This window comes from Grus americana, chromosome 31, assembly GCF_028858705.1.
Source record: "Grus americana isolate bGruAme1 chromosome 31, bGruAme1.mat, whole genome shotgun sequence".
NCBI classification, from domain to species: domain Eukaryota; kingdom Metazoa; phylum Chordata; class Aves; order Gruiformes; family Gruidae; genus Grus; species Grus americana.
In genome coordinates this window covers 347,818-358,607 of record NC_072882.1, presented here as the reverse complement: position 1 = coordinate 358,607, position 10,790 = coordinate 347,818, and the positions used below count along the sequence as shown (strand labels likewise).

At 64.8% G+C, this 10,790-nt stretch overlaps 2 protein-coding genes across 3 annotated transcripts in view; one reads left to right on the top strand and one right to left on the bottom strand.

Annotated features, from left to right (window-relative positions):
* LRP1 (LDL receptor related protein 1) overlaps positions 1-10,790 on the top strand; it is a 183,774-nt gene that overhangs the window by 16,115 nt on the left and 156,869 nt on the right. The window lies entirely within an intron of this gene.
* Positions 1,014-10,712, bottom strand: NACA (nascent polypeptide associated complex subunit alpha). 2 transcript variants are annotated; one of them, XM_054807292.1, is made up of 10 exons: positions 10,628-10,712; positions 10,036-10,107; positions 7,838-7,891; positions 4,559-6,985; positions 3,127-3,212; positions 2,925-3,002; positions 2,255-2,401; positions 1,807-1,935; positions 1,321-1,443; positions 1,014-1,145 (listed from the first exon to the last, which is right to left on the bottom strand). In XM_054807292.1, exons 2-10 carry the CDS (start codon positions 10,103-10,105, stop codon positions 1,131-1,133), a joined length of 3,129 nt encoding a protein of 1,042 aa, XP_054663267.1. In that variant the 5' UTR covers positions 10,106-10,107; positions 10,628-10,712; the 3' UTR covers positions 1,014-1,130. The 2 variants fall into 2 exon arrangements, with proteins under 2 accessions (XP_054663267.1, XP_054663268.1); XM_054807293.1 differs by lacking the exons at positions 4,559-6,985; positions 7,838-7,891.

Sequence of the window (10,790 nt, the reverse complement as noted above, 5' to 3'; positions counted from 1 at the left end):
GCACCGCTGCAGAGAGGGACGGTGGTGCTGGGCCTTCCCCAGAGCACACGTCTCACCAAAAAAAAAGAGGCGGCTTCACCGGGGAGATGCAGCGACTCACGCCAAAGGCATCTCAGCTTGTTGCAGGGAGCGCCGACACTGCTCAGAGCTGCTCTGAAATCCCATGGCTGCTCCCTGGGCCAGCAGCGCTCCGGTTTCTTAATTAAAACTGTCAAATGCTGCTGCGCAAGCCTCCCGCTCAATGCCCCCGACGTGGGTTTGGCTGTGGCCGCCTCCTGGCAAACACCTGCTCTCCCCACCGGCACCGGCAGGGCTGCCGGCCGGCATCGCCCGTTACTTCCTCTGCTGCCTGTGCTGCCGCATCGCTCATGAGCTTTAATGAGCTGTTCCAAAACTCAGCTTTCATGGCACGGGAGAAAAAAGTGCTTCTGAACGGTAGCAAGGTGCCCATTTTCACAGCTCCAGCCTCTGCATTTCGTGAGACTCGGGGCCGTGGGTGGGCAGATGTCAGCAGTTTCCCAAGACTCCCCCTGCCAACAGCAGCTTTCCGGGTAGGCGCAGGCTTCCCGCACCCCACCGAGCGCAGCCTGGATCCAGCAAAGCAGCAGGCTGAAATGTCAGGATGGAACCCGCGCTGGGCTGGAAGGCGCACAGTGCCCCGATCCCTCCCTGCCCCACGGCTGCAGGGAAGCCAGGAGAAGCCGGGGGTCAGGGAAGGGAACCCCCAGGGGGTGCAGGAGGTGACACCCCCTCACCTCCCAGCTGGGACCCCCTGCCCCCTACGGAGGGACACGGCCTGGGCTGAGCCTGGCGCCCCAGGCACGGTGCTGACCCTGGGGCTCGTGGCCAGCCGACCTTGGGGACAGGAAGGAAATGAGGGACCGGGCAGGTGTTCTTCCGCTGGGGTGGGACAGGACGGGTATCGGGGCCGAGATCTTCCCCGGAGGAAGGCCCCACCCTGGGGCCTCAGCTGTCAGGGAGGGGAGGGCAGCAAAGCCAACATGGAGCAGAAAGTGTTTCACCAACAATAAGCCACAACTTTTATTAATTGATAGAAATAGTACAAATTTTAAATTTAGTTGCATTTTACTCTTCTCTGAAACACCAAAAAAGGCTCCTCCCTCTGGCAGCTACATCGTCAACTCCTGCAGAGAGAAAAACGCGTTAGAAGCCAGCCTTGCTGGCGGCACAGAGCCCCGCGGCCCAGCCTCCGGGATCCGGCACCACGGCTGCGGGGAGCCACCACCCCCAGGGACGTCCCACCACAAACCGTTCTCCCTCCTCCCTGGGGCCGCGTCGCCCGGACAGGCAGACACTCACCATTATCGCATTTACAATATCGTTACTGTTGTTCTTCAGGGCACGGACTGCCTTTGCTCGGGACACGTTCGCCTGCGACATCACCAGCTCAATGTCTTTCACCTCGACGCCGGTTTCGTCAACCTAAAGGAGACAGAGCCTGGGATTCACGCCAGCCCGACGCACGGTTTGCTCCGTGCCTGGCAGAGGAAAACGGGATCATCTGGCTGGGGCAGCTCCCACTCAGGCCACACAGATGAAGCTGGGAGGCAAGACGGGGCGCTGCCAGCCCTGGGGACAGTCCCCTGCCAGTGCCTGGGACCGGATCCTCCAGGGGAAGGACCCTGCGCTCTCCCTTTGCCGTCATGGCGAAGACGTGGATGAAGGAAAGAAAACCACGGGTCTTAACACAAACTCCGGACGCTTCCAGGGCGCGTTAATGCAGTGGGCCTACAGCCTGTGAAGCACCCAGCCCCGCAGGGACAGGGTGGGGAAGGCGTTACGTACCTCTTCTTCCTCGCTCTCCTCCTGCACGGTGGGGGTCTGTGTGTTTTCTTGGATGTTTGAAACGGCTTCTCCTTGCACTTTGAACTTTTCGGCAGCTGCAAGCTGGGCCTGCTGGGACAGGTCTTCGATCTGGAGAAGAGAAGAAGCGTTAAGTGAGCCCAGCCCTGCGCAGCACGAGACATCAGCACACAGGCTCAAAGCGCTGCAGCTCTGCTCTCTGCGCTGCAGTGGTGCCAGCACATCCAACGGCATTGCCGCACAACCCAGCCGGGAAGCCGGCCCTTGGCAGGGACCCCGGGCCTTCCCGCATCCCTCGGGGGGGCATGCAGCAGCTGGGACTCGCCACCGGCGCTCAGGTGGCAAGGAGGAACCCCAGCTAAGTGGCCTGCCACCCCACTGCCGCGAGTGTGGATTAACACCGCTGCCAGACACTACGTGGTCAGCTCACCTTCGCTTCGCCAAAGACTATGTAGGTGTCTGATGCTGGGCTCTTGTACACGTCTGGCTTTGTGATGACAAAGAGGATGTTCTTAGATTTCCGGATAGTGACTCTGGTTACTCCTGTCACCTGGCGAAGGCCCAGTTTAGACATTGCCTGAAAAACCCAAAAGGAAGGTAAGTGAGGGGAAGAAGTTACTGAGACAGCCCAGGCCCTGAAAAGATGCGTCTGCTCATCTGCCCTCCAGAGAGCCGGGTCCAATGATCAGTGCGCTCACACAAATGAAAATGTGCGTTTATGGCTACAGAGAAGCGTTCCCGGGCTGGTAGCCTGACAGCACGCTAGGAGCCTGGGAGGGAACTCTCAACTCCCAGGACTGGTGAGATCCACAGCACGACCCCGAGCCCCCCCCAGACACCAGGATTTTGCCTGAGAAGGGGCAACCCCCTGCCTGGGGGCCGGGCAGGGACAGGAGGCCACGCAAACCTCCCTCGGCTCCCCAAGGCCCAGCTGTGCCACGCAGGGGCGGGAGGTGAGGAGCCACGGCCCTGAACAGGCTTCGCGGGGCGCAGACCCCGGCACTTGGGGGTACCGCGCCAGACCCCAAGGCAAAGCTCAGCTGTCCGCAGGCAGGCTGTTTGCTGCACATGGGTTTGGTCCAGCCACCGCCCCGCTTCACCTTCCGTGCTTTCTTTTCGCTCCGGCTCTGTTTTGCTTTGCTAACGGGTTCTTCATCTATTTCGGCTGCTGCTGCAAGCTGCAAGGAGAGAAAACAAGAGGGACCCATGACAATCCCGAGGTGGCAGCGGCCAGCACCAGCAGGAATCCTGCTCCGCCGCTGCCGGGTGCAGGGACGCGCTGGCACGTGCCGTCTGCCCTACCTGTGCCTGCTGTGTCGTGGCCTGTGTGGAATCTTGCTCTTCAAGCTCTGGTACGGATTCATCACTGTCAGACTCTGTTCCGGACCCTACAGAAACACACACACACATCACTCCTTCCAGCTCAGGTAGAGTCCAGGGGACACGGCAAGACCAAAGAACCATGCTGCTTCGGCGTAGCCTTTGCTGCCAGAGGCATTGGGTGCTGACAGTTTCCAGTCAGCGTGGTTAAGCAGTATCTGGCGGAAGGAGCTCTCTCCGCAATCCCAAACACCATGAGCAGTGGTGGCACAAGAGCATCGCCTCTTCCGAGCCAGAGCACCGCAGGTGCCCTGAGGCTCGTTCTGGAACACCAAGTCCCCAGGAGGCAGCCCCAGCCCGACCTGCTCCCCCGGTTTGAGGCCTGGCGCTGGGCAGTGTGGCAGCCTGGCTGGAGGAGCAGTGCAGGGCGGCGCTGACAGGGACTCCCTCAGTTCCCCTCGAACCCGTTCGGGCAGCAGTGACGCTGCTGTGGGGACGATTTGCAATTACTGTGAAAACCCCCATCAGGGAATGGCCTCTCTGGACGCCCAGGTTGACCTCTGTGCCAGGTCCTGAAAGCTGCCGGAGCCGGGGAGGCTCGAAGGGCTGCCAGCTCCTGTGCCACTGCTGCAGTGCCGCCATTAGCTTGCGAACCACGGCACAGCCGTGTCCGACCACGTGGGAATGAACGAAGTGGAGCCAGGTGTCTCCAGCCGCAGAGGAGGCTGGAGGGTGACCACGACGCCCTCTCATGCAGCCATTACCTGAATTCAGTCCGTTTCCTTCTCTGAAAAGGGCCTTGGTGCCCGCGGCCAGGCTGAGCACGCAGGAGCCCTCGGCAAAGCTCTCTGCAGGTTGTCAGTGCACGCCCGGGGGATCCCAACAGTTCAGGCAGGCAAAAGATTTTCCCCAGCACGCGGGGATGGGCCTGTTTTGGCATCACCACTGCCCGCAGCTCCCCTCTGCTGGCGGACAGACCCGGGGGAAAACCACAGTGGATGCCAGACGCACACAGCCGCGGTACAGGCACGTGGCAGCTCTTCCCAGAGCCTGTGTGAAGCCAGCTCAGGAGACAGTCACAACACCCGTGCCACAAGCCACTCCGTGCTCCGTGCCCGAGATCACGCGTTAGTGACACCGACCCGCTGGCACTGGACCATGCCGAGCCCTGACCTGCCCGATCCCGTGGCCGCGGGGCGTCTCCCCTCCCCGTTCCCCGGCTCACCGGCTGCTCGGGCAGGATCAGCTCGGTCTGGCATGGTTCAGGCCTGCCTCCGCTGCGGCACTTCCACAGACTACTTGTCTAGACCGACACACCAAGCGACGTAGGGGCGCCCAGGGCCCGTCTACGGGTTAGTATCCAGTGGGCAGCCAGTGGCACTCCATGCACACGGCAAACCGAGACGGCAAATACCCTTGTCATTCTTCAGGACAGGCTGCTTAGCCGGAGGAGCAGGGGCCTCAGCGGGGGCCACGGCTGCTCGGGGAGAGAGGTCCACCAGGATGGGCTGCACCGGCGGCTCAGCAGCGGGCAGCTCTGGGGGGATCAGAGGTGGCAGATCGTCGTCCTCGATGGCAGCGCTGACAGGGGCCGGGGTCTTCGAGGGGGGTTTGGATGGGGGGTGGCGGGGGGCCGGTTTGGTGACCTTACTGGGAGGGGTCTGCTTCTTCGCAGGGGGAGCGCTCGGCCCAGAAGAGGCAGGTACGGGGACGTTACCAGGGAGGACGGCTTCTGGTTTCTGGGGAGCAGGGGTGGCTGATGGCTTTGGGGGGGCACCAGGAACCCCCGGGGCTGGGGCAGCCATGCCTGGAGCAGGAGCTGGCGTGCCAGGTGCCGCCAGGCTCTGGGGAGCCGCTTTGGCTACCGGGGGCACGGCTGGAGCTGCAGGAGGTGGTGTGCCTACAGGAGGGCTCTTGGGAGCTGCCTTGCCCGCAGCCGGGGTGGCCGGAGGTGGTGGAGCCACTGGCACTGGAGTGGCGGGGGCAGAGGGAGCAGCCGGGGCAGTGACAGGGCTGCTCTTTGCAGGCTTTTTGGCTGCAGCTGGAGCTGCAGGAGCCGCAGGAGCTGGTGTGGCAGGGGTTGGCGTGGCAGCAACAGGGCTCTTGGGAGCCACTTTGGCTGTAGGAGGGGCAGCTGGAGCTGCCGGAGCTGCCATTGCCGGTGCCGCAAGGGCAGAGGGAGCAGATGGGCCAGTGACCGGGCTCACAGGAGGCACTTTGGCCACAGGAGGGGTGGCTGGAGCTGCCATCGCTGCCACCGCCGGTGTGACAGGCGGGGAGCTGGCAGGGGCCAAGGGTGCAGATGGGGCAGCGATGGGGCTCACGGGGGCCACTTTGGCTGCAGGAGGGACAGCTGGAGCTGGCGGAGCTGCAGGAGCTGGTGCGGCAGGGCCAGACGGAGACGTCGGGGCAGGGACTGGGCTCGCAGGTGCCGCTTTGGCCACGGGAGGGGCAGCTGGAGCTGCCATCACCGGTGTGACAGGCGGGGAGCTGGCAGGGGCCAAGGGGGCAGCAGGCACAGGAGCTGCTGGTGGGGAGCCAGGGCTCGCTGGAGCCGCTTTGGCCAAAGCGGCCACGGCTGCTGGTGCGGCACTGGGAGCTGCTGGTGCGGCACTGGGAGCTGCTGGTGCGGCACTGGGAGCTGCTGGTGCCGGTGGCTCTGGGGGAGACGCAGCAGCTCCCGGAGAGGGTTTGGACAGGGCAGGAGCGATGGGAGCTGCTGCAGCGGCAGGTGCTGCCTGAGAGTCCGGGCTCCCGGGAGGTGTCCTGGCCACAGAGGGAGGGACTGGGTCTCCCGCAGCTGGAGCCGCAGGGGCAGCAGCTGGGGCCACCGGGGCAGGGCCCACAGGACCGCTCTTGGCAACAGGAGCAACTGGACCCAGTGGAGACACTGGAGCACCAGGGGCTGGGCCCTGTGGGGCAGCAGCGGGACTCCCAGGAGACATCCCAGCTGGCACCAGAGGGGCAGGGGGTGACAACGGGGCCATGGGGGCAGCCAGGAAGGCAGGCGGAGAGATGGCGCTGGCCAGGGCCGGGCGCTGAGGAGGAGTGAGGGGGGGTAGGGGAGAGGCCGAAGCAGAAGCCAGCAGGGTGGAGGCAGGGCTGCCAGGAGACGCTGGTACTGCTGGGGCAGCTGGTGCCGGTGTCATGGCAGGGCAGGGAGGGGCTGCTGCGGGAAGAGGGGGAGAGCCCGGGCTCTGGAGACAAACCGCAGCCTCGGGAGGCATGGGGGGAGCAGGCAAGAGAGTGGGGGCTGCTGACGGGGGAGATGCCGGAAGGGAAGGGGATGGTGGGAGAGCAGCCGGGGCTGCTCCTGGGCTCTGGGAAGAAGCAGGGGCTGCCAAGGCTGCCACAGGGGCAGGGAGAGGGGCCTGGGCCGCAGCTCCCGCGGGGCTCAGAGGGGCGGCAGGGGGGGCAGCTTTCACAGGAGAGGAGAGCGCTGCAGGGGGAGAAGCAGGGCTCACAGCGGGGGCGAGGGGGGCCACCGTCGCTGCGGCCAGACCAGCAGCCAGAGCAGGGGACACCGGGCCTGGGAGTCCCGGAGACACTGGGCGAACTGGGGCAGGCCCTGGAGATCCTGGGGCTGCAAAACCCGTCGGGGACTGCGGAGCTGGAGGAGGGGAAGGGGTAACTGGGACCTGCAGAGCTGGGGCAGGGAGCTGGGGGGGAACAGAAAACACTGGGATTGCTGCAGCTGGGACCACAGGGGGGGAAACAGGGGCCGGGGGGCCGGCAGGGGCTGGCAGAGCCGTGGCGGGGCTGGGGGGCTCCGCTGGGAGAGCCAGGCCAGCCGGGCCCGGAGATGGAGTCAGAGGTGGGGAATGAGCAGCATGAAGAACAGCTAAAGGAGAGAAACAGAGTGAACAGGTGAGAGGAGGGAGAGAGAGGGGAGGCCAGGAGAAGGCACCCTGCACAGCACAGCCGGCCCTGGCCTCCCCCCAGCCTTCGTGCACGGCTTCTAGAGCAGCCGACGAACGTCCGCCTGGGCTGTTGGGTCCAGCGCAGACCACGACGTTCATCTACCTCTAGAAACCGGCACCGATTTTACAGAGTGCTGTGCCAGCGTGAGCCAGCTGATGGGCGCAAATGACAGAAAAAACCCGATGCCAGGATCAGTAGTGCCACCCCAAATTTCCCCTGTTTAGAGCAGCTGTGGCCGAAACCCTGGTGCAGCAGGAGGTGGCTCCTGAAACGCCAGGAAGCCCCTGCGGGCCGGGCACGGGCCAGGCTTCGCTGCCCGCTCTGCGCAGGGCAACAGGGTTGCCACAACCTTGGTGGAGCCCTGGTCAGACCCCAGCGCTGCTCCCAAGCCTGGGAAACCACATCCGGGCTGGTGGGAACAGGGGGCCGATGAGGCCCCACCCAAGGATAGGAAGGAAAAGTCAAATTGAACACATCAGCATGCGTAACTGTTCCAGGAGCGCCCTGGCAGAGGGCAGCCCCCTCCCTCCAGCCCCGGTACAACACAGGCAGACCCTCCTGGCAGGCAGGTGCCCTTCGGGGACAAGAACAAAGCACAGAGGGTGACACGGCAAACCCGCACGGAGGGGACGGGACCCCGAGTCCTGGCTCCCGTGCGGTGACCTGCGCTCCCCTGTGCAAGCTGTTAGGGTTAATGTAACTGCAACCACCCGGAACAGCAAACTCTGGTTAATGCAGCACACGAGGTGTTAACAAGGAGGGTCCGGAGTACCTGGTGCTGCGACAGGAGCAGTAACAGGGGCTGCGGGAGGAAGGGCAGCTGGAGCTGAACAGGCGAAAACAACAGTTTATTAAGACAAGTCCCATCAACCAAGAACGCCTGCCATCCAGCTCCCCCAGCACACGCGGGCCTCCAGCCAGCGCCGAGAGAGCCCGGCCGTTCCGAACACCAACGATCAAAGGGAAGCACTCAGGGAAGAGGCACGGTGAGAGCCAGCGAGGGCAGCGCTCGTCTGACCAGCGTAACCGGCACTGCTGCCGGTTGGGACAGCAGAACCAGCCCAGCCACACGCCCACCCCTTGGCACCTCCAGCCCCTTGGCAGCTCCAGCCCCACGCACCGCGTCAACCCCGAAGCCAGAGGCAGCACGTCCTGGCACGTCTGCCGGGAGGGATGGAGGACAGCTGGGCCGGCTGCTGAGGAGGAGAAACCACCGACAGTCCGGTTGGCAGGGACCCCGTCACGTCAAAGGAGCAACAGATCTCCTCCCGCTTCCACGGGGGCACTGGCACTCACCACCACAGCCACATCCAGCTCTGCACGGGTCACCCCCGACCCACCTCCACAAACGAAGGAGAGACACAGGACTCTCAAAGAGCGCATATGATTTTTAAGGCGCGCAGAGCCTCCCGTGGCCTGGCTGCCCACACCTGGAAGCTGAAGCCCTGTACTGCTGGATTAGAGACCACTCTGCCCAACCTCACGAGCTTTCCAACTTCTAAAGAATAACATGAACATCAAAGGAAACCACCTGACGACTCCCACCCATGGGGCGATTGCTAGCCCTGCGCCAGCACCCCCAGCTCCAGCTCCTCTTGTGCTGCCGGATCTCAGAACAGCCGGCTCAGCGGAGAGGGGATAAACACCACGGCCCTCGCACACACCCTTTGCCTCCACCCTCTGCCTGCAGACCTACCTGACGGCTCCCATGAGCACCCACAGCTGCTCCGGCCTCTGCGGCTGCCCGTGTTGCTCCCTGGGAGCCCCCCATGCTGCCCAGGGTTGGGGGAGCAGCCACTGTAACAGCATTTGCTGCTCAGCACGCGCTGCCCACAGTCAGCTTCTACTGACCTTGGTGTGCTCCGTGAAGTCGTTAGAGACTGAAGAGCAGCAGAGCTTTGGGAGAAGAAAAGGCACGACTTGTCGCCCAAGACAGAGAGAAAAAGCTGTCCCGGGGAGAGCGGGGACACTGGGACATGCCCCCACCGCAGGAATCCCAGCTACGCCTGGAGAGAGACCAGAAGTCCAGCAGCTCCCCAGGACCTGACCACGCAGCTGTCACACCGACAGCAGTCACTCAGCCCTGCCAGGCGCAGGGGATGCTCCCTCCCCAGAGAAGCTTTCTGCCAGCACCGGCAGGGTGCCGACTTCCCTCGTGGTCCCCAAACCCAACACACTCTTCGGACAGACCGCCATTCCCCGTCACACACCGCATGGCTCCCCCAGGCCAGGTGACAACACCTGGTCACGTATTCCCGCAGCACGTCCCCGCACCTTGGGGCAGAGACGCTGCAAACCTGGGCAGAGTGTTTGCCAACTGGACTGCAGCACCCAGGACAGATTTCAGGGAATCAGGCAGCGCAACAGGCAGCGGGTCCCAGTGCAGGCTGGAGAAAAGCCCCTGCCCCATGGTGGGCGTGGGAGCCCACACGCGCCTGCCACGCTCCGGGTGCCGGCATCCCCGGACGGCGTGAGGCTGGTGCAGCAACGCTCCCGGCCCCACCACGACGTTCCGACACGGAGCCACATGGCGTCTCCCCAGACATGAGCAGTTCCAGAGCGCAAAGGGATCGTTAACGTTTGTAGGCGTCCCTGACCATCCCAGTCACCACATGGCTGTACCCCAACCCGACTACAGCTGTTTTCCTCTTCCTCCTCCTCCTGCTGCTCCAACACTCCAATCCATAATGGGAACGTACAAGAAAGGTACCGAGTGTGGCTGACATAACGCTCTCCCCAATATTTTGGGACACGAGAGGCTTTAGTCACGTTCCCTGCGGAGACAACCGATCTGGTTTTGGGTTGAATCTACAGAATACGGGCTCGTTTCAGCCGCAGTAAGCAGCAGAAGGGCGCTCGGGCCGCGGAGCAGATGCCCCAAACCCCCTTAAAAGCGACCGAGCGCCCAGAGGCCACGGGTTCGGGGACGATCCCCCGCACGAGCTCGGTGTGTCCCCCCCCCGGTCTCACCTGTCTCAGCCTGCGGCTGCGGCAGCTCCTGCTCCGTGGCCGGGACGGTTTCTGTAGCTTCACCAGGCATTTCTGGGGAAAGGGAGAACCCAACAGGGCCGGGCTCGCCGGGGCTCCGGACGGCCGAGGGCAGCCACCCGGCGCCGGTAACCCACCCTTCCCAAAGCCACCCGCGAGTCCCGGTGCCCAGAGACACCGAACGCCTCCCGGTACCGACAGGTCTGCTAAGGCGGCTCAGCCGCCCGGTCCGTACGGGGCACCCCGAGCGTCGCACGGCACGGGGCCGATCCCGATCCCGCCCGGGGCAGCCAACGGGGCTCCCCCCGCCAGGCTGCAGAGCTGGTCCCCCCGGCGGCCCGGCCCGGGGCCTCGGCCGTCTCCCACCCCCCGGAGCTGGGTGCCCCTTGCCGGTGTGCGGGGCCGTCCCCGCCGGCCTTCCCGGCCCTGCCCGGCGCGACCACGGCCCCAGCGGCGGCCTCAGCCGGGCCGCCGCCGCCTCCCCCCGCCCTCCCTCCCGGCCCGGCCGCGGTCCGCGAGCGGCGGGCAGCCCCCGCGGCGGCGGATGGCGGCGGATGGCGGCGGCGGGACTCACTGTGCGGGGAGCAGGGCCCAAGATGGCGGCGGAAAGAGACCGAGCGGCTGGACTCGCGACTTCCGGGACGACGAGCACTTCCGGGTCAGGGAGCAGCGCCCCGCCGCCAGCCCCGCCCCGCCCCGCCGGCCGCGCTCCGCCGTTCCGGGCCCCGTCCGGTCCC

Excerpts from the sequence above, each read along its gene's own strand:
- NACA (XM_054807292.1), bottom strand. The coding sequence starts at position 10,105 with ATGCCTGGTGAAGCTACAGAAACCGTCCCGGCCACGGAGCAGGAGCTG. Across the intron at positions 7,892-10,035 it reads GCAGCCGCAGGCTGAGACAG|CTCCAGCTGCCCTTCCTCCC; the intron begins GTGAGACCGGGG and ends TCGCCTGTTCAG. Across the intron at positions 3,213-4,558 it reads TGTCCTGAAGAATGACAAGG|GGTCCGGAACAGAGTCTGAC; the intron begins GTATTTGCCGTC and ends GTGTTTCTGTAG.